At 43.4% G+C, this 27,382-nt stretch overlaps 1 protein-coding gene across 2 annotated transcripts in view; it reads left to right on the top strand.

Annotated features, from left to right (window-relative positions):
* The window catches only part of POLN (DNA polymerase nu), a 172,843-nt gene that overhangs the window by 107,619 nt on the left and 37,842 nt on the right, over window positions 1-27,382 (top strand). For both annotated transcript variants that reach the window (XM_033856528.2, XM_073804755.1), the window contains 3 exons: window positions 2,472-2,529; window positions 3,483-3,557; window positions 4,471-4,585. In XM_033856528.2, coding sequence (XP_033712419.1) covers window positions 2,472-2,529; window positions 3,483-3,557; window positions 4,471-4,585 — 248 coding nt within the window. The remainder of the gene's footprint in view (window positions 1-2,471; window positions 2,530-3,482; window positions 3,558-4,470; window positions 4,586-27,382) is intronic.

Genomic DNA, 27,382 nt, shown 5'->3' with positions numbered 1-27,382 from the left:
ATATTGTAAAGCATAAAAAGTGGCATTTAATTATTAAAAAGCTTCCTTCATATTCTTCTGAAGATAATCAATTTAAACTTAGCATTTCTGCTTTCTCAGGACAAGTAAGAAACTTATTTATCCCTCTTTCCATTGGTAAAGGAACTTTCATTAAAAGTGATGTTTTATGTGCTGTGGGAGGGAAATGATTTCAGGAATCACGCCAGACGACCCTGACACCACGCTGTGCTTACCAAGAGCTTCTAGCTGGGCACGTTAGTTACAGTCTGGTCTGATGCCGATTTGACATGCTATTGGATAGAGAACACACTCTGTTTTATACAGCTGTAGACGCTGACATTACTCAAAGTGAGTAAATTTTATAGATGTTCTCTTATGAGTTTGAGAAAAGTCCCTTCTTTTCCTAGTTGAGTTGTTTTAATATGAATGAGTGTTGGATTTTGTCGAATGCTTTTAATATTCTGTTGTGGTGGTGATGTGCTTTTTGTCCTTTATTCTACTAATCTGATGTATTATATTCATTATTTTTGGATTTTAAACCAACCTTGTATTTCTGAGATAAATCCCACTTGGTCATGGTGCATAACCCTTTTTACATGTTGCTAGATTCAGTTTGCTAATATTTATTGAGGATCTTTGTGTCTATTTATGGAGGATGTTCTATTTGGTGTCCGGCTTTAGCGTCAGGATAACACCTCGTAGAATGAGTTGGCAATCTCCTCACTCTGCCATTCTGGAAGTAACTTTCATTGCTGAATTTTTTGAGAGTTCTTTATATGTTTTGAATCCAACATGATTTGCAAAAAAAAGTTTGATGGAGTCCAGTGTTTCACTGTTTTCTTTTACGGACCATGCTGACGGTGTGTATCTAGCAACTCTTCATCTAACCCAAGATTACAAAGATTTTCTCTTAAGTTTCCTTCTAAAAGCTTTAGAGTTTTACATTTTACCTTTATGATCCGTAAATTATAGAATCAGCTTCTTGATAGCTATGAAAAATCCTGCTAGTATTTTGATTTTATTTATATTAAATTTATAGATCAACTTGGGAGTCATTGGCGTATTAAGGTTGAACATTCTAACCCATGAACATGGTATATCTTTCCATTTATTTAGGGCTTTTAAAATTTCTTTCATCAGAATTCTGTAGTTTTCAACATACGGATTTATACCTAAATATTTTGGGGTGCTATTATAAATGGCATTGTTCATTTAATTTCAGTGTCCAATTATTCATTGGTACTGTGTAGACATAGAATCGATTTTTGTATATTGACTTTATGTTGATCCTTTGGTCAACTCCTTTATTAGTTCTGGAAAGCTTTTTTGTAGTCTCCATGGGTTCTTCTACATAAGAGATCACATCTAGTGAATAAGGGTCATTCTGCTTCTTCCTTTGTACTGTATGCTTTTCATTATTTTCTCCTTCCTTATGGTGCTGGCTAGGACCTCCTATATTATGTTGAATAGAAGTGTGGGAAGTGGGCATCCTTGCCTGCTCCTGATCTTGAGGAGAATGCACTGAGTTTTCCGCCATCAGGATGATGTTAGCTTTAGGTTTTGTCACAGGCTCTGCTTACCATGTTAAAGGGGTCCCTTCTGTTCCCAGTTTGCTGAAAGTAGTTTTTGTCACGAATGGATATTTAATTTGTCAGATGCTTTTTGTGCATCTATCAAGATGATCATGTGACTTTTCTTCTCTAATCTATTAATATGCTGATGACATTGATAGATTTTCAAATGTTGAACCAGCCAAGGCTGGGGTTTGGGGGATTAACCCCACTTCGTCATGACGGATTGTCCTGTTGTTGGATTTGATTTGCTGATATTTTGTTTAGGATCTTTGTATATTCATGCAGGATATGGGTCTGTAGTTTTCTTTTCTTGAAATGTCATGTCTGGTTTTATTAGGATATTATTGACCTCATAAAATGAGTTAGGAAGTATTTCATCCTCTTTTTTTTTTCTGGTAGGGATCGTGTAGATCTGGTACAGTCAGTCAGCAAGCACTAAGACCAAGGCTGGTGCCAAGTGCCAAGAGCAATAGCCTTGGTTAGAGTGGAGAGACCCAAATACTCATCTTAAAATAGCTTTTTAAAGGAAAGTACGGTGTACAGATTCCACAGAAATCTACACTAGCGTACTATGGTAGGAATTTTAAAGGTAACTAAGTTCATAATTCAGGCTGCTGATGAAAGAATTACTGTATATAATTATGATAAGGGTCACACAGGCTAAAGTCAAAAAGAATTGTTCTCATATTTGCTGATAATACCTAGTGCTATACCCACCAAAATTATGTTTCAGTATTAGTTGTATTAAGTGTCAATACACTTATGCATAGTACATTGGCATTAGTTATTTTGTTAATGTTTAATAAAATGTGACACATTTTAAATACCGTTAAATAGTACAGATTAATTTAAGAGAAGATATTTCAACTAAAGCAATTTCCCTCTTATTATTCACAGAATATCCAAGGCATCTCCAAGCACCCAATTCAAATAACTAGACCTCAAAATTTTCAAGGTAACACATTTCTTTCTACTTTGCAGAAGTCTTGGGTAACATTTTCTAAAAACCTAGAGATGTTGTAATTGTTTTTCTGTGTAACTAACTGCTTTTCTTTCCTGAAGTTCTCCTCTGTATTTGCATGACCAGGATTTAAATATACATTGAAAAATAAAACACAGCTAAAGTGATATGGTACCTCCCCTTTAGCACTTTATAAGTTAAAATACATGATAAGTATACAAGGGAAGTAGCTCCCCTCCTACTATCTCTCCCCCACCAACTTCCCAACAAAGAAAAAACAAACAGACATACAATAGAACTGGCTTTTATTAAAGTCTGAAAATTACTGGAAATGTTTATGAAAGCATAGTAACACTCTTCTTTCTCTTAAGCTCTTCCACTGTACTGCTGATGGTTACATTTCTAAAGAAGAAAAAGGTCAAATCTGAGCAAAGTAGGGCTCTGTGGCCCATTCCCAGTAAACTCCTGCCCCCTTTGCTTTGGGAACTGCTGCTTCCGGAAGGTCAGGGCCAAACAATGAAGCGCGATGAGCAGTCCTCTTTAAAGTACACACAATCGTGCGTGAACACAACTCATGGGAGGTGAGCAGCAGCTCCGCCTCCTCCAGCCCCTGTAAAATGCACTCAGCGGGGAAATCTTAGAATTTGTGCTTCCACAAAGGAGATCTTCTCAGCGGAGAGGCCAGAGGGTCTCTCGGCGGCTCTTACTGCAATGTTTGACCTTTTCTTCATTAAGAATTCTGCACAGAACAGGAGACTTTAACAGCAGAAAATGTAGTTTACTTTCAGTAGTCTTATGATGTTTTAAAATTACATTAAAAATATTAAGAAAAATCAGAAATCTAGACTCTTCTGACTTTAGAATGATGTTAAAATAACTTTGTATGAGGAATAGCTATGAGTCAGCTCATGACCAAATTCACCGAGTGCTCTTGAAATATGATTCAGGTAAAGACGAACTCCTTACCATCTCCCCGAGGGCCATGTTTGTTTCATCCGAAGGCCACACCTTCCTAGCAGCAGGTATGTGCGGGCCATGGTAGAGACACCGTGTCACTGGATCCCATGTTATGCGTTTCATACAGTTCAAATATTTAGAAATTGAATAATCCAAAGGTGCTTACAGAACTCATTCTTTAAAATAAGTCCTGGCAAATATTTATATGAAGCAAAGATTTCTTATGCACAGTGAGAGCAGCTCTGCTTCCTGGGTCCCTTCACTTTACCATGACTAGATCCCAAGTTCCTCTGCCTGGTCCCGCTCAGTCTGCCCCCCTTTCTCCTCTCTGTCCCCATCACCCGTGGCGCTTTGCCCTGCTCCCTTGCTGCAGTCCTGCTGGTCCCTGTGCTGTCCCCCAGCAACCAGCCAGCTCCACCTCGGGCCTGCATGGACCCCCCTCCCCAGATGAGGTCCCGCTCCCTCCTCCACCTCATACCTCTGCTGGAAGGTCACTTTCTTGATGACACTTTACAGCAGCTCCCTCTACACACACTGACTCCAGAAGCTCCTTCTCTTGATGGATCTGTGCCACTTCATCTCTCACCTTCTAACAGGCTGAGTAATTCGAATTGCCTCCCTCCCCTCAAGTGTAAGTTCTACGCAGGAAGGGATTGTTGCCCGTTTTGTTCACTAGCATACCCCAAGCACACAGCCTGGCGCACAGCAGGCCTTTTAAATTCTGATGTTCCAATGAACTGATGAATCAATACAGCCCACCCTGGAGGCATGGGCAGTCTTGCAGAAGAGGTCTCGGGACTTTTAGACCCAGGGATGGCCAGTAGACCCGAGGCCTAAGGACCCTGGCATATGAGAGGTGGGCACGTTGACCTTGATTCCTCAGTGGGGAGGGAAGATTGAGGGTCCCCTGGGGGTGGGTAGCAACAATGAGGGGCATTGTTCCTAGATTCTGAATTAATGCAGAGCTCTATCTAACAGACTTTTCACAGATTGAATTGCGCATTCTTGCACACTTATCTGGGGATCCAGAACTTTTGAAGTTATTCCAGGAATCTGAAAGAGATGATGTATTTTCCACCCTGACTTCACAGTGGTAAGATATATGAGCTCATAATAGTATCAGATCCGCAGGAATGCTGACACGATTTTAAAAGCCTGAAGTTGTTCCAAACCTATTTTCATAAGAAAGAAATTATACTTTTCTCTAGTAGTTAATCTCTGTGAAAAGAAGAGTAGGTAACAAGGATGCCAAGAGTTTCCTAATTATGAAAGAAGTGGTAATTCTTCACCACTAGAAAGGAAGTCCATTGCGAACGAATATAATAGAAATATGGAAAAATCAAACGTGAAAGGCACGCACGCCCTCCAGATGAGTGTCACTCAGGACAAAGCCCAGGGCCTGGCAACCTGAGTGGCAGTCGTATCTTCAGCCCCACTGAAGCCCTCACTTGCTGTTTGGGTACAAAACAAGTCTGCACAATGCTATGCTTTCTCACTGCCGCCTCATCCTTGCTTTTTTGAGTAAACTTTCATTTTGCCTATTAGGCTTTTCTTCTTTCGGTTTGAAGCCTGGAACTCCTCCCATCTAAGGCCATGAATGCCTTTCTTCAGGGTGCATTTGGTCCCGAGGTCCAAAGCCAGCAAGAGCAGGCTCAGACCCTGCCTGCCCCTCCCTGCCCACCCCCCAGCTCAGCAGCTCTCAGCTTGGGTTGACGCGGTGCCGCCAGGTCCCGGTGCTTTCGCCCCGCCCGCCGCTCAGCAGCTCTCAGCTTGGGTTGACACGGTGCCGCCAGGTCCCGGTGCTTTCGCCCCGCCCGCCGCTCCCAGGGAGCTGCTCCCAGCTGCTCCCGCGGCTCCTCCCTTCTCCTTGGTACGCACCGTTTATTCTTCTTAAAACTGAGATATAATTCACAGACCATAAAATTCAGCCTTTCAAAGTGTACAATTCAGTGGGTTTTAGTACATTCACAAGGTTTTGCAACCATCATCACTGTCTAATTCCAGAACATTTCCATTACCCTAAAGAGAAACCCCACACCCAGTCGCTATCATTCCCCAGCCTTCCCTCCCGCCCGGAAACTACTAATCTATTTTGTCTCTATACATTTGTCTATTCTGGGCGCTTCACATTAATGGGATCATACAGCACATGGCCTTTTGTGACTGTCTTCTTTCACTGAACATAATGTTTTCAAGGTTCATCCATGCCGTAGCATGTATCAATACTTCATTCCTTTTCATGGCCAAATAATATTCCATTGTATGGAATAATGTGTTCTGTATATTTCAGTATAAACAAAAAAATAATATTCCACTTATTTATCCATTCATCAGTTAATGGGTATTTGGGTTGTTTCCACCTTTTGGCTGTTATGAATAATACCGCTGTGAACATTCATGTACAAGTCTTTGTGTGGAAATATGGTTTCATTTCTCTTGGGTAGATACCTAGGAGAAGATTTTTGGGTCATATGGTAATTCTATGTTTAACTTTTTAAAATTGTGGTAAAATAACATAACATAAAATTTACCATCTTAACCATTTTAAAATGTACAATTCACGTCACAATAGTGGCAACTATATTTAATTTTTTGAGGAATTGCCGAAACAGTTTCCAAAATAACTACACCATTTTACACCCCACAAGCAGTGTATGGGTTTCCAATTTCTCCACCTTCTTGCCAATACTTTTTATCCTGTGTCCTTTCGATTCTAGCCATCCCAGTGGGTGTGACGTGGCAGCTTTGTTGTTTGATTTGCACTTCCCTGATGACTGCCGACGTTGAGCATCTTTTCTTATTCTCTGTCTTTGTCTCTTTCCCTCCTCTACACCTTTACACAAGTGCACCTGGGTGTGTTGCTCACCCCAGCTTTCTCTGCGTACTTCCTACCAGAAGATGGTCTCTCTTCTGTTTCAGTTCCTGTCCAGTTAGGATGTAAGATAACATAGAATTTTTAAGGCATGTGATAGATTTAATAATACCCCTGCCCTCTCTCCCGAGGCGTGGAAAGTCTTAGAAGATTGTTTCTACCTAGGAAGGAAGAGTATTTTGCTTATTTGTTTCACATATGAGCTTTGTTGCCATCTTAGTGCTTTGGTGGAAGGGTGCTATAGATATTCTCCTTGACAATGTGAAAGAATCTATCTGTGATTCAAGGTGAGTGCTTGTACATAGATCACTAAGCGTGTTTTTTGTTCAATGGGCCCAAAGCTACTCTGGCTGTTGCTGACCAAGTGTTACAGAAAAATATTTTTGTCAAAGTATCAGGCAAAGGATGCAACTAAAGCAGTGCCAAGAGGGAAGTGTGCAGCACTGGTGCTTACATCAGAAATGAGGAAAGATCTCAGATAAATCATCAAACTTTCTGTCTCAAGAAACCTGAAAAAGATGATTAAGGAGGAAGAAGGAAGGAAATAGTAAAGATAAGAGCAGAAACCTATGAAATTGAAAAGAGAAAGCAATAGCAAAAATCAATGAAACAAAAGTTGGTTCTTCAAAAAAAAATCAATAAAATTAATAAACTCTAGCAAGACTGAAAAAAATAAAAATAGAGAAGACACAAAGCACCAATATCAGGAATAGAACAGAGGATATTAGTACAGATTCTGCAGACATCAGAAGGATAATAAGGGAACACTATGAACAACTTTATGCTCAAAAATTCAACAATTTAGAAGAAATGGATCAATTTCTTGAAAACCACAAAGTATCAAAACCCAACTATGATGAAATAGATAACCTGAATAGTCCTATAAACGTTAAAGAAATTGAATGTTTAGTTTAAAATCTCCTGAGAAGGAAATCTGCAGGGCCAAATGCCTTCCATGGAGTATTTTACCAAACATTTAAAGAATTAACACCAGTTGTATACAACCTCTTCCAGAAAATAGAAGAAGGAACACTTCCCAATCATACTGTGAAGCCAGTATTACCCTGATACCAAAACCAGACAAAGACTAAAAACAAAATAAAACACAATCCCATGCAGACCAATATCACTCCCAAATTTAGATGTAAAAACCCTCAGCAAAATATTAGCAAACGAAATCCAACAACATCTTAAAATGTTGTATGGGTATAATTATACGCCATGTCCAAGTAGGATTTATTCCAGGTACGCAAGGCTGGTTTAACACTCAAAAATCAGTGTAGTCCACCATGTAGTCAAGCTAAAGAATAAAAATAATATGATTTTATCCGTTGACCTAGACAAAGCATTTGACAAAATCCAACGCCCATTCATGATAAAAATTCTCAGGAATTTAGAAATAAAGGGGAGCAACCCCAACTTGATAAAGAACATCTGCAAAAAACCTACAGCTAACAGCATATTTAATGGTAAAAGGCTAAATGCTTTCCCCCTAAGATCAGTAACAACTTATTAATATTGAATATTGAAGTTCTGCCCACTAAATAAGGCCAGGAAGAGAAATAAATGGTGTATAAATTGGAAAGGAAGAAATAACACTGCCTCTATTTATAGATGATATGATTGTCTATATAGAAAGTCTCAAAGTATGTATAAGAAAAAACATTTTTTAACTCCTAAAACTAGTAAGTGAGTTTAGCAAGGTTGCAAGACACAGTATCAATACACAAAAGCGAATTGCATTTCTATAAACTAACAACAAACATGCAGAAATCGAAATAAAAAATGCAGTGCCATTTACATTCACTCCAAAGATAATGGAATACTTAAGTATTCAGTTAACAAAATATGTATAGTATCTGTATGTCTAAAACTACAAAATGCTGATGAAAGGAATCAAAGAAGATCTGATAAATGGAGTGGCATACTGTGTTCGTGGAATGGCAGACACAACGTAGTAAATATGTCACTTCTCCCTAAATTGATCCATGAGTTTAATGCAGTCCCTATTAAAGCCCAGGCAAATTCTGTAGACATAGACAAGCTCATTCTAAAATTTAAATGAAAAGGCACAGGCCCTAGAATACCTAAAACAATCTTGACAAAGAAGAAAGTGGGAGGAATCACACCTGATATTAAGACTTAGTACACAGCAATTGGGAACTTCGCTGGCGGTGCAGTGGTTAAGACATCGCCTTCCAATGTAGGGGGTGCAGGTTCAATCCCTGGTTGGGGAGATAAGATCTTACATGCCTCAGGGCCAAAAATCCAAAACATAAAACAGAAGCAATATTGCAACAAATTCAATAAAGATTTTAAAAATGGTCCACATCAAGAAAATCTTTAGGAAAAAATACAGAGTAATCAAGAGACTGTGGTGTTGGCAGAGGAACAGACACATAGACCAATGGAACAGAAAAGAGAACCAGAAATAGATCCACACAAACACGCACAACTGATTGTCGGGAAAGGTATAAAGTCCAGGCAGAAAATAATTCTCTTCAGATTCGTGTTAAGCTGATCACTCACAAAGCCAGCTTGGGAAGTTCATTTCTGCATTGGATATTGTATATGTCTTTCCTGCATTTTTTTATCTTGTGGTGGTTTTGGGGAGAACTTCAAAAATAAGAAGCTTCTAGTATTTGCATGGTGGTCGCTTCTAATTTCCTACCAGCAGTAGTAATCCAACACTTGTGACTTATACTATAATCAGTTGCTTTGGAAATGATTTTTATGTTCCAAACAGAGGACTAGAATAGCACATGGTGAAACAGCAGCAAATGCACTCTTAAAAATGTTTATTTCATGTAAATGCCTTATTGTTTGAAACACAAAAAGCAAAAAGGCAATTAGATGTACTCTGAAATATTTAGTAACATTTTCAAAGAATAACAATTTTCTTAAAAAAACCTTCAAGAATATGTAGATCATGTATAAAAATGGAGACTTGGAAGAGGTCTTGGAGATCATCTGTAAAGCTATGATGTGACTGATGAAAGTCTGACCCAGAGAGCGGGGCCCTGCCCAGGGGTGCACGTCTGAGCCGGGTCAGAGCTGCCTCCTCCAGCTCCAGTGTTTTCACCTGAGCTCGGAAGACACAACCATTCTGCACGGAGGTGGCTTCCTTCACAGTAATCACCACACATGTGCCTGATTAGGTGGTTTCCTAAAAGTTCTACAAGGCAAATAAAAAAGCATTTCTTATCGGTTGTACGTTCAACTCAACATTTTCAGACTGAAACTTAAAAAATAATTTTTCACTGCAGAATATATTAGTCTTTCTTCTGCTTAAGGCTTTTCTTGAGTGCTTTTCTGAGATATTCTCTCGTAAGGCAGGTGTGGTAGATAGTCTTGTGGGCCTCTCTCCTTCTCTGGGGGAAGATGGTGCTTCCCTACCTGTTAGATGTCAGACTTGGGCGTGTGACTTGTTCTGGCTAACAAAACGTAAGCAAAAGTGACAAGGGTCATGCCTAAGCTGGGGCTTTAAGCAACTGCACACGGTTCCTCTTGATCTCTTTTGTCTCTATTTTGGCAAAATTGACAGAGGCTGCTCGATCATCCTGCATTATAAATGGTGGACCAGAATGTGATGGAAAGGTGGTGAAGAAGAGAAATAAAGTATTCTTGCTGTAGGCAGTAAGGTTTCAGAGTGATTTATTCTGGCAGCATAACTTGACCTATCATAGCATCTACAGGACTGGGTGCCAGGACTAAGAGGCTGCTGTAATGAATCCTGAAACGCGTGGCACTGGCTTTGGGGCCAGGCGGCAGGCAGCGAGATGTTTATTGGAGGCTGGAGGATGGCACTTGGTAAATGGTATGACGTTTGGCAAGACTGTCACCTGGGATAACTTGTGAAGCAAATAATACCCTAATGAGCTGAGGTTTGGGGCAGAGTGGGCCAGCAGAATGCTAGAACATGCTTTGGTTGCTGTTGTCTGCCTGTGACAAGGTACCATAAGAAAAAACTCAGAAAAGAACTGGCCAGTGTACAAGTAGGAATGAGAAGACATAAGAAGATTACAGAAAATTGGAGTTTTACATATTTGAATATAGAAATGATTCTCATCTCCAACCAGTAAAAGATGAATCTGCAGAGGGCTTTGAACAACAAAGGCCAGTTAAAACACTGCTTTAACAAATGAAAGGTATGGCTTTGATGCCTACTGTTAACATCTCTGAAAGAAGGTGGCACCCATAAATCCTTACAGTTAGACAACGCAGCGCTGAACGAAGAGACTAATGCTAGCTTCCCCCCACGTTCCTGATAAGCTGCAGGCACCTGCGGTGGAGTCTGGAGAGAGGATGCATCTCTAAGCGAATTGTGGGAACGTCTGTTGGCACGTGGAGCTGACTGGAGTTAAATAGGACTTACTGTGTTTCTGAGCACGGTACTTACCAAAGAACCTCCAGTCTGGGCCAAAGGAGACTGTGATTACAAACCTGGGGCCCCACGTATTCTACAGCCAAGAAGCAGTCCGGGAAATACGCTTGTTCCCCCAAGGAAAGAAAATCCTTCAGTGCCCTCTTACATGTAGCCAAGAAAGATAATGGAAAAAGAAGTCCCAGGAGTGGAGCAAATGGCCATGGTGAGCAAGGGACTGAGCAAGGGTCCTTTGTGAGAGGGCCCCTTCAGCGCCTACCCAGTGAGAATTCAGAGTTGCTGTGGACCAATGACGCCCATGTGTCTCCCACTCTTCCCCTTTCCGCATGGGAGTGCTTATTGTGGGCGTCCTGTCCCTGCCCCGCCGTTGCATAGCACATGTGTGGAGTGAAAGGTAGACTTGGCCTTGGCCTCCAGATCAAGAGGAGCCCCATCAAGGCCTGATATAAAGATGACCACAAAATCCTGACGCCCTATCAGATGGAACTTGGAATTGTCACTCTTGTCAAGGAGGAGGAAAGCCAATATGTGTGGTCAGAAGGGCGGAGTGTGGTGGAATGTATTATTATTCAAGCATATTTGCTGCCCCTCCCTAGAGGAAGAGTGTACTTCCTTGCCCGTTGACTCAGGCTTGGCCATGTGACTTGCTACCAATGACATGTGAACAGAAATGACATTTGTCACCAATGGGTAGAAATTTTAAGAGCCAACACATGGTTAACCGTATTTTCTTCTTCCTCTGCCATGACAAGCATCATTGTTCCAGATGTAGGCTAGACTCTGCTCCTGAATCACAGAATGCAGATGACATGGAGCAGAGCCTCAGCTGACCTGTGTTGGACATGTTGCATGAACAAGCAATAAGCCCTTGTGTTTGTAAGCCTCTGAGCATAGCCTAGCCTGTCCTTACTGTACAGCAAAGGTGCAACCATTTGTGTTGTCAGTATTTGGGTATGTCTCTCTTAAAAATGAGCTTAAATACCACATCCTGTCTGAGTGCATCAGGAGGAAGGTGTAGGGGAGGTCGTGCTAACGTTCAAGGGCATGTGGCCTATGAACTTGGTTTCACTATCATGTGGCAGTGTGACCCAGGACCCTAAACCACAAGGTCCCAAGGAGACTTTTCATCACCGTTAGTGGCAACCCAAAAGAGCTCCCCTCCAAAGCTGTTCTTGGCCTTCCAGGTAGAGACCCTCTCAGGTGGTCACCAAAAGTCAGCCTAGAGTACGCAGAGCACTCACATGATTCTCTTCAACACTAACCTGCTTACCCAGAAGTTAATGAAGCCTTGTACAACTCAGTGATGAAGTACTGGATTATATGTCCTGAAACATAGCTAGTTTAGTTTTTTTAAGTTGTAATTTATGAGAAAATTAAAGGATGAATTTCTAGTTAAGATATAAAAAATCATAAGACTATTGCTCTAACCCTAACAATCAAACCAAGATAAATAAACTACAAAATTAGTTTTTCTAAACTTACCAGAAATCTGAGGATACAGCTGAGTTACAGAGCTCCAGAAAGTGATGAGCCCTTCACAGAAAAGAAGAAACCCTTGGCTTCTCTCATCCCTGGTGGAGTGGCAGGAGGAGGAGGAATCTGCCATAGAGGGGATAAGAAGAGACCATCTAAACCCTACTTGCACATGGGCTAGTGTGACAGAATTCTAAAGAGAACCTTGAAAGCCACCCGAGGGAAGAAGACATTATATACAAAGAACAACACAAAATACAGCTGACTTTTTACAGAAACGGCAGAGACCAGAAGACGATGGAACAAACATCCTTACCGTGCTGAAAGAAACATTCAATCTAGATTTTTAGATCCAGACAATTATCTCTCAAAAATTAAGGCAAAATAGAGACAATTTAAGATTTACAAAATCTGAAAGAATGTGTCTTAGTAGACCTGCTCTACTAGAAATGCTACTAGAAGTTCTTCAGGCTCAAGAGAAATGATACCTCATGAAACTGGATCTTTAGGAAGGAATGAAGAACACCAGAATGGGTCAATACCAGGATAAATATAAAAAACATTTTCATCTTTATTTTACATAGTTTATTTTATATATATTTTATATAGTTCTATGTATAATTTATATATAGTTTGAATTCTTGAAAAGACTAAGATTTTTAAAAAGTTTGTAACATAGATCTAAAATACAAGGCATTAAAAAGTACAAAGGATAGGAAAGGGAGTAAATGGAATTATACTATTTTCAGGTTCTTACACTGTGAAGTATTACAATATTATTTAAAGGTAGACTATGATGACTTAAAGATGCATACCGTAATTTCTAGGGCAGCCTCTAAAACAATACCAAAAGAAGTATAACTTAAAAAAATCAGTGGAGGTAGGGGCTTCCCTGGTGGCTCAGTGGACTCCATGCTCCCAGTGCAGGAGGCCTGGGTTCCATCCCTGCTCAGGGAACTAGATCCCACATGCATGCCGCAACTAAGAGTTCATATACCACAACTAAGGAGCCCGCTTGCTGCAACTAAGGAGCACACATGCTGCAACTAAGGACCCCACCTCTTGCAGCTAAGACCTGATGCAACCAAATAAATAAAATAAATTTTAAAGTAAAGTAAATTTTTAAAAAAATCAATGGAGGCAATAAAATGGGATGTTAAAAAATATGCGATTCACCCAAAAGAATTCAATGAAAGGGAGACAGAACAAAATGCAAATGGGGTAAATGAAAATCAAATACCAAGATGGGATGCTAACACTGCAAAACAAAGAGTGTGACCAGAAATAAAAACATTTCATAACGATGAAAGACTGACTCATCAAGAAGACACAGCAGTCCTAAATTTGAATGTATCTAATAAGAGAACTTCACAATACTTGAAGCAAAAATTGACAGAACTAAAGAGAGAAATAGAATTTACATTTCATTCATTCCTCCACTGAAAAGTCTTACTGCATTTCCCAGAAGGGAAACTTATTTTCAAATGAGGTTTATTTTATTTTTTTTATAAATTTATTTGTTTTATTTACATATTTTTGGCTGCATTGGGTCTTCATTGCTGCACGCGGACTTTCTCTAGTTGCTGTGAGCGGGGCTTACTCCGCTGCGGTGCGTGGGCTTCTCATTGCAGTGCTTCTCTTGTTGCAGAGCACAGGCTCTAGGCACACGGGCTTCGGTAGTTGTGGCGTGCAGGCTTTGTTGCTCCGCAGCCTGTGGGATCTTCCCAGACCAGGGATCGAACCCATGTCCCCTGCACTGGCAGGCAGATTCTTAACCACTGAGCCACCATACATAATTAGGATGTCATGTTGTATCATTTGGATTATTGCTCTTTTAGGATACAATTTATGGCACTGATTTCAAGATACACGCATTGTTAAACATTTGATGACCACAGATTATTATTTTTCCCTAGATCCTGTGCAGTGCTTCCATAAGAAAGTTCTGCCATGATGATTCATTATAACAAAGGACTCTTCTCATGATTAGCTCTGCTTCAGAGGTTTGGTTTTGTTTTTTCTTATCCAGTCACTTTCTCCTTAGTGGTATTGTTTAATCTTTCGGATTCTTCTATTAAAAAGTTGATCAGGGACTTCCCTGGGTGCAGTGGTTAAGAATCCGCCTGCCAATGCAGGGGACAGGGGTTCCATCCCTGGTCCAGGAAGATCCCACATGCCTCAGAGCAACTAAGCCCACACGCCACAACTACTGAAGCCCGTGTGCCTAGAGCCCGTGCTCTGCAACGAGAGAAGCCACCGCAGTGAGAAGCCCGTGCACCACAACGATGAGTAGCCCCTGCTCGATGCAACTAGAGAAAGCCCGCGCACAGCAACAAAGACCTAACGCAACCAAAAATAAATTAATTAATTTAAAAATACTATTAAAAAAACTATATAAAAAAAAAGATCAGATCTCTGGCACATTTAATTCCTACCAATATTCCTACAAGTGCTGGCAATTTTAAAACAGTTTAGTGTTTTATCACCTCTCAGAGCTTCCTAAGGTTACATATTCTCCCAGACAGGACAGTAGTGACATGCACAGGTTAATAGACAAAGCAAAATCGCCAACGCCTGTTGACGAAGAGCCACCACCTTCAGTGGGACGGAGTTATTACTATTCTTCTTGTCAAAGAGGAGAGAGTCCTGGCCTGCCCGGTGACCATAGCCATGTGGCTGATTCCCCGCCGAGGTGCCGAGAGCTGTGTGGCTCGGATAGGGCCACCCCCAGCCTCTGTCCCCCGGGCAGCTCTGATCAGCACAGCTGAGTCTCAGCATTTGGGCGACAGAGTCTCACTACACCCCTCAGGGTGGAAAAACTGGGACAAAATCACCTGGAGAGTTTTCTCAAATTGTAAAGGACTTCAATACACGTAATGCAATGAGTACCTTACTTTGGAGCTGTAATAGAGATTCAGAAGGAAAAGCAGCAGAATCTGCACTTTGTTCTGACTGCCTGTGCCCAGGAGGTTTCTCTCCCTCTTTCTTCTCTGCTTTCTGTCCCTTTCACGGTAAAAAAACCACAAAACACGAATTCTTGCTGATTCTTACTATATGCCTTGTGTTGTTTCAGGCACATCTCACTTAATGCCTGTGACAATGTTATTCCCCATGTTTTGGATAAACTGACACAGAGGTTGTTAAACTTGCCAGAGGTCACAGGGTCGCCGCCTTAGCAGCACGATCCACATCCAGTGGGATGGGTTCTAGGGCCGTGGTTCTTAACCCTTAGGGTTTCAGGGAGTCCGTGCCCCACACCTCCTTCTCAGCCTCCTACGTCTACAGCTGTGATAGTCAGAGCCTCCACCAGGATTTCAATTTCAAGAGGGGCCATTTGCAGAGGTGTGGCTGGGCGAGCAGCCAGGAGTGCTTGGAGAAAGGCAGTCCCGGAGCCTGGTGAGCGCCGGCAGGGCCCCGGGCAGCTGGTGACAGAGCCCGGAGGTCACATGAGGTCACAGACGCTGTCAGGGCAGCAGCAGCCAGGTGAGGGGCAGGAACACTCGGCGCCTCCTTCTCACCTTCCCACCTGCCGGTGCCCCTGCTGGCCTAACCTGTGATGCCAGAGGGCACCAGAGCCATCTGCGGAGTCCGGTCCCTCAGGACACAAGACAGTGCAGGGATTTAGGGAGAAACCCCACTGAGAAGGATGTCCAGGGAATGAAATCCAAACACTGCCAGCTTTATTCTGATGAAGCCGATGGGAAAGCACAGCTTGCACCGTGGTCAGATGGACTGGTCCCTAAACTGGACCCAAGTCCACACGGCAGAAGTTGCCCTGCAAGGGCAGGGCTCACCACATGGGAGGACAGACCCGAACGCGTCCGAGCTGGAGCCACCTGGCCAACTTGCCGGTTAGCCAGGCCGCCCTCCCACAGGGATAAGAGAGGAGGCATGGGGGGTGGGGCCTGCACCTTCTGCTCCCAGTGAAGGGATTCCCAAGGCTTTATCCAGGGCCCTTTTCCCTCCCCTGGTTCCATCTGGGCTGCAAGTCCACCTGTGCCCTTGGCTACTGGGAATAAGGACGCCCAGCTCCTGGGATGATCATCCAGTTGCCCGCTCAGCAAATAACTGAATGTCAATCACGCGTTGATACAGCTGCGAGAAGACGGCAGCCACGCCCACAGAGCCTGCAGAGGACATAGCACAATGCAGCCGAAAATTAAGTTGTGATGGTCTAGAGGCCATACGGGCGAAGTCCAGGGCGCCGCGCAGTCAGGAAGCCTTCCTTGAGGAGGTGAGGTGGCACTGGGCTCTCGGGAGCGAGGAGAAGGTGGGGAAGGAAGGTGGCTGACGGCACAGGGAGCGTGAGACCTTGGAAAACAGTGGCGCGTCCTCACAGCACCTCTGTCCTGAGCTCCAGGCCAGCGACTCTGGGTCTCAGCGGCGGCTTCCCTGGCTGTCCCAGGACACTTCAGACATGTCTGGAGAGAGCTCGGCACCGGGGCCCAGTCCCCGCAGGGGCCGTCCTGACTCTCCCCTTCCTCCCTTCCAACCCCCTGTTCCAGCCAGGCCCGTGGTCCACTTACTGGGCCTCTTAAGTCTGCGACCTCAGCTCAGGCCTCGTTACTGCCCACACAGCTTCCTGACGGCCCTGCTCCACATCCACCTCCAGCTTCCTCCACCTTATCTCTCCGAGATGCAGTCAGACCACGTGGCCCCTCTAGGCCCCCTGGCTGATGACTGTCACCCACCCCAAGCCAACAAAGCACAGCAAGCCAGGCACGAGCCCCAGAGCAGCCCTGCGAGACCCAGGACCCAGATGAGCGGTTCACCACCACTCTCCACGGTCGCTCTGGTTGGTGTGACAGAGGAGAAGCGTGACAGCCGGAAAGGAAGAGGCAAAAGGACCATTTGGGGCAATGGTGGGATGGCCTGCCTGGGAAGCCAAGAGAACAAACTGAAAGAAAAGGTTGGTCCTAGGATCCGCAAGAAGACCAGGTACAAGTGGACCTACAGAAATTGCTTCCCAAATATAAACAACAACGAGTTAGAAACTATAATGGTAAAAAGCATGCAGAGAGAGAGACATAATACCTATGGTAAACTTAAGCAAACGTGTGCAAAATCTAGATGAAAAGAAGTTAAAAATAGAGAAACACAGAAAAGAAGATAGGGAATCTCATTTTTATAAAGATATTATTTACACTAATGTATAGATATAGAAATGTCCTAATAAATGTGCCAGAAATACCAGTAGGATTTTTTAGTAACTAGACAAATTAATCTGTAGTTTATGATGCAAAAATAATCCATAATAATCATGAAAAAAAATTTTAAGAGGAACAATAAGGAAGGCCAAGTCCTACGAGATATTAAGATTTATTATAAAGCCACAGTTACTAAAACATCATTATAGGATACAAAATGGGATAGATCAATTTAAGAACAAAGTCCCAGAATAGACATGCGCGCGCACACACACACACACACACACACACACACACATATAAATTAATACTTGATAAAGGAGATGTTGAAGTGAAAAATGGGCTCTCAAATGATTTGTTAAATAATCCTCTGATGGTCGTGGATTTTTATTTAACCAATATTGTGTGTATTGGAAGAAGAGACTGCCAGTAACACTTTTCTTATTTGACAGCCAAGTCTTATTTATAAGTATTTATACGAATTAGGAACACAGACATGCCAACTTTAGCATTATTCCCAGGGCAAAAAAATGATCAAGCAACAACCTATCAAAATGACAGGAGTCTTTTGAGATGATTCCCACAGGACCCAGCAGCAGACTGTGAAGTCTGGGGGCCTTTCGAGACTTCCAGGGGGAAATTCGTGAGAGAAAAGGGACGTTTGCTGCTGTTGAGGGATTCATGCCGGATTTCATACTTCTTGGGAAACCAGGAAGGACATTCATGTGAAATTCCCCATTTAGCATCTTTTCAAATCGGATCTATGAATGCTGTTTCTTCCTCCACAGCTGCACAGAGGGAACATCTCCTTCATTTCTTTCTTAGATGCTTTTTTTTTTTAAATTGTAGAAACTTGCACTTTTATGGCCAGACTCGAATTTCTTTAATTAGCATCGTGAGCACAAAGCAGACCCGTAGGGATGACCTTGGTGAGAAGAAATGCGGAGGAACCCGAGGAGGGGTTTACGCACCTAAGTGTCTTCTTCAGGGTCGTCCACGTGCACCCAGACTAAGGGGCTGCCCTGTTCGGTCACACAAGGGTCGTGGGAGCGCGTGTGGAACCAGCTTCAGAGGAGTGGAAGGCAGACCTCGGTGACGCACTCATCCGTTCATAGTTCAGAGTGACATGAAAGGGTTGGTCAGAGCTCTCTGTTCAAGAGCGGAGTGTTGGCCTGTGGGCCTCACTTCAGAATGACCAGGCTCTTGGGCACAACACACTGGGGACCCCCCAAGCACCCAAATACGGAGGTCACTTTTCTAGGGCCTTCAGTTTCTGTAGAGAGTTCTCTGGTTCGTTTTACTCACCATCATCTCTCTGGGGGAGCAGATGCCCGGCTAGACTCATGTTGACCGTGTGGGGCTGGGGGCGATGGGTGGTGAGTCAGAGAGAGGGCGCCTGACCATCCATCCCCCTCCTGCCTTCAGCCCCTTGTCTCTCTCCTGCCTGGGGCTGTACCTGATGGTCCCAGTTGCAGAGCCTTCCTGGGCTCCGCTGGGCCCAGAGCTCCCCCTGGGCTGTCACCCCTTGTGCACGTCCTCAGATGCAGCTGTGCCTGCTGAAAGCCCCTCTCCCATTCTCTTCTTTCTCGTAGATTTATACCTTTCAACTCCTTTGCTCTATTTTAGCGGAATCTCAGGAGGGAGCAGGTAGACATGTCTGACTAGTGTGCCATCTTTAACTAGGACCCTATCGATTGGTTTTCAGCAAGGAAGCGTTTACATTTCACTGTGGCTCTTGTGGGGGGGAGAAAGGCAGAGGGGCTGTTTCGTCTTCTGGGCTCGTGTTGGGGAGAAGTCGGTAGAGGTGGCAGAGCCAGCAGGTGTGGAACTGACCACACTTGGGATGTGGGGAGGGGGACGGTGAGTCCAGGGTGAGCAGCTTGGTGGGTGAAGGGCAGGTGAGAAGCCGGTGTGGCTGGTGGAAACAAGAGTCCGGTCTTGAACGTGTGGAACTTGAGCTGTCTCTGCAGCATCCACGTGGAAATACCAAGAGGGAAGTTCCAGGACCGAAGCCCAGAGGGAGGCCTGGGGGCTTGGTGGATGCTCAGCAAGTGGTCACTGTGGGACCACGTGTGCCCTGCTTGTGCACATAGCTGAGGGGGGCCAGTCTGATTCACTGTCGCCCTAGCAGCCCCTGAATGGCCCTCACCTCACCTAAACGGGGGTGAGCAGGCGGAGGGGTGCAGGCCGCATGGGGGGAGGAGGGGTGGCAGTGAGGCCTCGCCTCTGGCCAGAGCTTGGAGTCAGGCTGGAAGCTGAGGAGTGCACGGCCCTGACCCATGACCCGAGGCCATAATCTGCCATCAGGGTTCGCCTCTTCCCCGGGCCACAGAGGAAACTGCCGCGGCTCACGTGGTCTGACGAGGCAGTAGTAACCCCGCGGCCGGGCTCAAGGGCAGCAGGGGCCTCTGCTGCTCAATCAGCTCTCCCTCTGGAGAGCGTGCCTCACTCATTAAGGGCTCCAGGAGCGTGTTTTCTGGGGCAAAATTTAGTAAAGAGCTCAGGGACTGATCTGCTTTCTCCGGGATAAAAGTCATCAATTCTTTTTTTTTTTTTCAAATTTGTTACAGGAAATCAGGATTTTTTTTTTTGGGGGGGGGCCACGTTGGGTCTTCGTTTCTGTGCACGGGCTTCCTCTAGTTGCGGCGAGCGGGGGCCACTCTTCATCGCGGTGCGCGGGCCTCTCACTGTTGCGGCCTCTCGTTGCGGAGCACAGGCTCCGGATGCGCAGGCTCAGTAGTTGTGGCTCACGGGCCCAGTTGCTCCGCGGCATGTGGGATCTTCCCAGACCAGGGCTCGAACCCTTGTCCCCTGAATTGGCAGGCAGACTCTCAACCACTGCGCCACCAGGGAAGCCCCAGTCATCAATTCTTATACATGGCTGGTGGGTAAAATGCTGTAGCCACTGTGGAAAACAGCCTGGCACTTCCTCAAAAAAAGCAAATGTAGGGCTTCCCTGGTGGCGCAGTGGTTGAGCGTCCGCCTGCCAATGCAGGGGACACAGGTTCGTGCCCCGGTCCGGGAAGATCCCACATGCCGCGGAGTGGCTGGGCCCGTGAGCCATGGCCACTGAGCCTGTGCATCTGGAGCCTGTGCTCCGCAACGGGAGAGGCCACAACAGTGAGAGACCAGTGTACCGCAAAAAAAAAAAAAAGCAAATGTAAAGTTACCATATGACCCTGCCATTCCCTCCTAGGCATATGTCTAAGAGAAATGAAAACATGTCCACCCAGAGACTTGTACTTGAATGTTCGTACAGCACTATTCACAACAGCTGAAAGCTGGCAACAACCCAAATATCCACCAACAGCTGAATGGAAACCACAGTGTGGTCCACGCACATGGTGGACTGTTATTCAGCCATAAAAAGGAGCAAAGCACTGACGCACGTTACTGCACGGATGAACCTAGAAAGCATGCTGCATGAAAGAGGCCAGTCAGAAAAGAGCACATGGTGTAGGAGTCCGTTATATGAGATGAGATGTCCAGAGCAGGCAAGTGTATAGACAGAAAGCAGAGCAGTGGTGGCCAGCAGCTGGGCTGTGACAGGGATGGAGAAGGACTGATTACTGGTATTGGGTTGGGTTTGTTTTTTGACTAATGAAAATATTCTGGAATTAGATAGTACTCATTGTTGACAGAGCATTGTGAATATACTAAAAACCACTGAATTGTGCGTTGTAAAAGGATGCGTTTTACAGCATGTGAATTATATCTCAATAGTAAGAAAAAGGTGGAAGTAATCAGTTCCTCCCCCTCACAATATTTTTAATTATAGTGAGAAATTAATGGAAATATGGGTACGGAGTTTCAGTTTGGGATGATAAAAAAGTTCTGGAAATAAATACATAGTAGTGGACTTCCCTGGTGGTGCAGTGGTTAAGAATCTGCATGCCAATGCAGAGGACATGGGTTCGAGCCCTGGTCTGGGAAGATCCCACATGCTGCGGAGCAACTAAGCCCATGCACTACAACTACTGAACCTGTACTCTAGAGCCTGTGAGCCACAACTACTGAGCCCATGTGCCACAACTACTGAAGCCTGCATGCCTAGAACCCGTGCTCCGCAACAAGAGAATCCACTGCAATGAGAAGCCCGCGGACCGCAAGGAATAGTAGCCCCCGCTCACCACAGCTAGAGAAAGCCCACGCACAGCAACAGACCCAACCCAGCCAAAAAACAAAAAGCCAAATAAATAAATGCACAGTAGTGATTCACAACATTGTGAATATACTCAATGCCAGTAAAGTGTGCAGTTAACATGATTAAAACGATAAATTTTAAGTTACGTATATTTCATAATGACTCAACCGAGGGAACCATTCCTGAGTTGCGCACAAGCCATTGTAAATGAGAGCCTTCGGACACGAGGAAATTCAGAGGCCCTTACAAATGTCTGTAAGTCCTGGCTCGAGTGGGGCCTGGAGAGGACAGCTCCCGACTGGCCGCCCTGCCCACGATGGCCGCCCACTGTGAGCCTCTCGTCCCCTCTCTGCAGTCACACTAGTTCTCTGCCTGCCTCAAGGGAGGTGCAGACAGGCCTGGCCAGTGGAAAGCACAGCGCGAGGTGCTGTCCGAGGTCTGGGCGCACCAGTGTCAGATCCCCAGGAAGTTCACTTTGGCTGGAGGCCAGCGTCTGTCTGCTTCCACGAGCTGGACGGCGGGTTCGAGTCTGCCCTGCGTCCCTCCCCGCCCCCCAGCTGAGCCCCGCGCTGCGCCCAGAACCTGTGTCCTCTGTCCTGGCCTCTCCTCAGTGTGGGCAGACTTTGTGTTTGCCAGTCTCTTCTGTGGACAGGGATGTCTTGTGATCTTTTTTTGCATTTTACAGGACTAATAAGGTTCTCTTAGTTAGCCCTTCCAATTTCTACTTTTAGAAATTATTTGTTTGTATCTTTTGCCCAGTTTTCTATTAGCTTCTTTTTCTTAATGACTAGTAGAGGTTCTTTGTATATTCTGGATATCACCTTATTTCCCCAGTGTATAATTTTTAATTTTCTCTTAACTTATGATGCTTTTTATCATACAGGATTTTCAAATTGTGATGGAGAGTACTTTATCATTATTTCTTATTATGGTTTATATTGTTTGTGTCTTTTTATCAATACTCTTCTATTTGGGAAACTTATATTCTCCTTTGTTTTCTTTAACGTGATTTAAAATTTGCTCTTTTTTTTTTCATGTGTAGGCTTTTAAATCCATCTGGACTTGGATTTTTTGATTTTGTGATACATGAAAACAAAGAGCTAATTTGATCTTTTCAAACAGGGCAAGTCAGTCGCCCCAGCACTATGTGTGGGCATGTCTGTGCTGTACCCACGGCCGGCCTCTGTCATGCACCGGGGCCCACGGGCTCCAGGCCTGCCTCTAGGCTTTCCGTGCTGTTACGTATACATGTTTATCCTCATATTTTCTTGATACCTTCATTTGTCTCTAGCTTATTTTTGTGTATGATATGAAGTAGGCATTTAACTTTATAATTGTCCAAGTAGTTAATTAATTCCAACCCAATAGAGATTTGAAATGCCAAATCATAGACTCTACTTCTATGTACACTGTGGCCTGTTTGGGGCTTTTCGTTTTCTTCTGCTCACCTGTGTGTCTTCCGTCAGTGTCAGTACTGAGCTCTCCCTGTCGTACACGACCGCCATCACCATTTGTTCACCCTTCGTAACATCATCAGGACTGTTCTCACGTGGATTGTTTTCGGATGGACTTTAGAATCACTTTATAAAGTTCTCACTTTAGAGTCGCACTGATACTCTAATGATAAAACTTGCCATGGGGACTTGGCGTCTTTTCAGTGTCTTTTCAGTGCAGTATCTCATCTTCAGGAGCGTGGCCTGCTCTCCATGCACCCCATGAGGTCCCCTCCTTCATAAAGAGCTGGCACATTTCTTCTTAAACTCACTGTCAGGTATTGGGGGGTTTTTTGCTATTGTGAATGCTGTCCTTTTATTATATTTTCTATCTCAGTACTGGTAGGAAAGTTGCTGATTCTTTTGTATTTATGGTGAGATTTTTTTTTTAATGGCCTAATTTTTCTGTAGAATTACTATTGGTTAGAAAACAGTTTAATTGCCAAATGTTAAAAATAACAAGAACCAAATAGCCATAAGCCCACTAGAGTTCCTCTTGTTTTTTCCCCACATATTTGTCTACAGTTTTGATTAAAGAAACCAATCATACTATATATGCTATTTTGTAAACTAGAGTAGTGTTATCTATTTTTAAAATAAACTTTTTATTTATTTTGGCTGCGTCAGTTCGTTGAGGCATGTGGGATCTTCCGTTGCGGCACTCGGGCTTCTCTCTAGTTGTGACATGTGGGTTTTCTCTCTCTAGTTGAGGCGTGCGAGCTCAGTAGTTGTGGCACGCAGGCTTAGTTGCCCCGAGGCATGTGGGATCTTAGTTCCCTGATCAGGGATGGAACCTGCGTCCCCTGCATTGGAAGGCAGATTGTTTACCACTGGACCACCAGGGAAGTCCCCCAAAATAAACTTTTTATTTTAGAACAGTTTTAGATTTACATAAAAATGGCAAAGATAGTACAACAGGTTCCCATATGTCCCACACCTAGTTCTCCCTATTATTAATCTTGGATTAATACAGTACATTCGTTACAGTTAATGAACCCAGTGCTGATACATTATTATCAACTAAAGTCATACATTATTCATATTTCCTCAGTATTTCCATAATGTCCACTTTCTATTCCAGGATCCCATATTGCATTTAGTCGTCATGTCCCCTTAAGCTCCTCTGGGCTGTGACAGGTTCTCAGACTTTGCTTGTCTTCAATGACCGTGACAGTTTGGAGGAGTGCTGGTCAGGTGTGTTGTAGAATAGCTCTTAACTGATGTTTGTCTATGTTTCTCTCGTGGTTAGACCCGGGATACGGGTTCCGGGAAGGGAGACCAAAGAGGTGGCGTGCTTTCTCCTCGATCACGACAAAGGTTCATACTGTCAACATGACCTACCACTGTTGGTGTCGACCTTGATCACCTGGCCGAGGTGGTGTTGGCCAGATTTCTCTACTATAAAGTTCCTCTTTTATCCCCCTAGTCACTAACCGCAGCCCACCCTTATGGAGTTGGGAGTTAGGCTCCATCCTCTTGTGGACCGAGTATCTATGTGAGTTATGTGGGATTCTTCTGCATGGGCAGTGTGTCTATTCTCCCTTATTTATGTATTTATTCAGTCACTTATTTATATCCGTATGAACTCATGGACATTTATTCTATCCTTTGGGTTATAATCCAACATGACATTATTTATTTTGTTATTCACATTATTCCGGCTTTGGCCAGTGGAAGCTCTTTCACTTGGCTCCTGTGTCCCTTTGACTTAACCTCTTCAGTGTGTGTGTGTGTTTATCACTTCCTTACTCTCTGGCACTACAGGATGCTCCAGGCTCATCTTGTGTGTTTCCTGCCACAGTCGCAGAATCAGCCGTTTCTCAAGGAGCCCTGGTTGCTTTCACTGGAGATGGTATCAGAAGCCAAGATCTGGGTGCTAGGGGGCGTCCTTGCTTCTAGGCCCTCTCAGCTGACAGAGCAAGGAGATATGTGTGTGTACGCTGCCCTGTGTGTGTACCCATACCTATAAATGTTTCTATGTGTAGCCATCCGTGTCTGTGTGAAGCCACACATGAGTCCACACTGCTGTCTCCAACTCTAATCCACCACATGGGTCATTCTAGCCTCCTCCCTTGCTTATCTATCTGTCATAAATTTAAGTTTACCAAGACCTCTATAGCATATTTTCATTTCAGTAAATATTCTTCTACAAAAGTGTCAAATAGCTATATGGGATTTCACTGTATAGATATGCACTAATTAAAACAATTTCCCAAATGCCTTCTTAATAAATATCTTCAAACCAAATCTATTTCCTTAGGATAAATTCCTAGAAAAGGAATTTTGGGGTCAAAGAGTATATGTTCATTTTAAGGATTTTGATGTATACTCCCCAAATGCCTTCCAAAAAGGTTGTAATAATTTACTCTCCCGCCAGAAGTACATCACAGTGCCCTTTACCTGCACCTGTGCTAACAGCACGTCTCAGTTTTGCTTAATGTTTGCCAACTTGCTAAGTGAAAAAGTCTCTTATTAATTCACTTAATTGCATTTTCTTAATTTTTTTTGAATTTATTTTATTTGTTTTTGGCTGTGTTGGGTCTTCGTTGCTGCGTGCGGGCTTTCTCTAGTTGTGTCGATGGGCTTCTCACTGTGGTGGCTTCTCTTGTTGCAGAGCACAGGCTCTAGGTGCACAGGCTTCAGTAGCTGTGGCGCATGGGCTCAGTAGCTGTGGCTCGGGGCTCTACAGCGCAGGCTCAGTAGTTGTGGTGCACAGGCTTAGTTGCTCTGCGGCATGTGGGATCTTCCCGGACCAGGGCTTGAACCCATGTCCCCTGCGTTGGCAGGCGGATTCTTAACCACTGTGCCACCAGGGAAGCCTGCATTTGCTTAATTATTAATGGAAGCTGAACTTTTATTTATTCATTGATCATTTCTTTTTCTTCTGTGAATTGCCTGTTCATATCATTTGCCCATTTATATCAGGATTTCTTTTTCTTATTACTTTTCAGGAGCTCTTTCTGTAATAAATGTTATTAGCCCTTCAGCAATTATGAAATAAACATTTCTCCCTGTTTTTTAATTGGCCTTCAGTTATGTTAATTCTTGTTAATGTTCAAACATTTAAAATTTTATACCATAAAATCTATTAGTCCTTTTATTGCTTGTTTTTGGTTATCATCTTTAAAATACTATTTCCCATCCCCAAATCATATAAATAGTCAAGTGCATTTTTCTGTCTTTGTGATTTAATTTGTTAAATCGAAAGGTTTGATCCATATGGAATTTATTCAGCTTATGGTGATTTGTAGGGGATCTGCCTCCATTTTGTGAGTTTCAGGTTTACAAGGTTGAGATAATCATACTCAACAGTTAATGACACATGATCATATTTGGTCTTGGAAAGGCCCCTTGGTGTTAAAAAAAATCATAGGAAATTAAGAAATGTTTGGAAATTAATGATAATAAAAAATACAATATGTGAAAACTTGTGGGACACAAAAGCAGTAGAGGGAAATTTAGTACTTTAAATACATTTGTCAGGAAACGGAAAATAAAAACAAATGAGATAAGTATTCAACTCAATAATCTGGAAAAAGAACGAGTCCAAATTTTTCTAACTACACAAAAAAAGTCATTTATAAAGGGCAGCAATTTTAAAAATCAAGAAGAAAATAGAAAAAAAATGCTAATTATTATCCTTTTATTATTAATTTATTAGTGTATTGTAGTATAGTAAAGAATATAATTTGTGTAATATGGGTTCTTTGGTAGTTAATGAGGCTTCATTTTTGGCCAAGTATGCATCCTTACTTTATTGGTCGTGGAGTTCTATGTATGTCTCACAACTTGAGCTTATTAATTGCTCTGTTCAGGTCTTCAATTTCTCTTTTTGTTTGCTTGCTCGCTTGTTTGACCTACAAGTTTCTGAGAGGAGTATGCTAGAATATCCAGTTTTACAATTGTTGATCTATGTGTTTCTCCCTGTGGTTTTGTTTTGTTTGGTTTTTGGTTTTTTTTTGCGGTACACGGACCTCTCACTGCTGTGGCCTCTCCCGTTGCGGAGCACAGGCTCTGGACGCGCAGGCTCAGCGGCCATGGCCCACGGGCCCAGCCGCTCTGCGGCATGTGGGATCTTCCCGGACCGGGGCACGAACCCATGTCCCCTGCATCGGCAGGCGGACTCTCAACCACTGCGCCACCAGGGAAGCCCCTTGTAGGTTTTTTCTTGAGAGGTTTGAGACTGAATTGCTAGGCGTTTATATGTTTTTGATGTATGTATCTTCTTGTTTTATTTTCAACAGAATGTAATCTTCTTTGTCCTTTATGACTTTTTCTTGGTTTAAATTAAATGTTGATCAATGTTAAGATTTCTCTTGGAGCATACTTGTATTTTTTTTTCTTGTGCTTTTATTTTAACCTTTATGTGTCTTTTTG

The sequence above is a fragment of the Tursiops truncatus genome, chromosome 5 (genome assembly GCF_011762595.2).
Source record: "Tursiops truncatus isolate mTurTru1 chromosome 5, mTurTru1.mat.Y, whole genome shotgun sequence".
In the NCBI taxonomy this organism is placed as follows: Eukaryota; Metazoa; Chordata; class Mammalia; order Artiodactyla; family Delphinidae; genus Tursiops; species Tursiops truncatus.
This window is presented reverse-complemented; position numbering and strand designations above follow the sequence as displayed.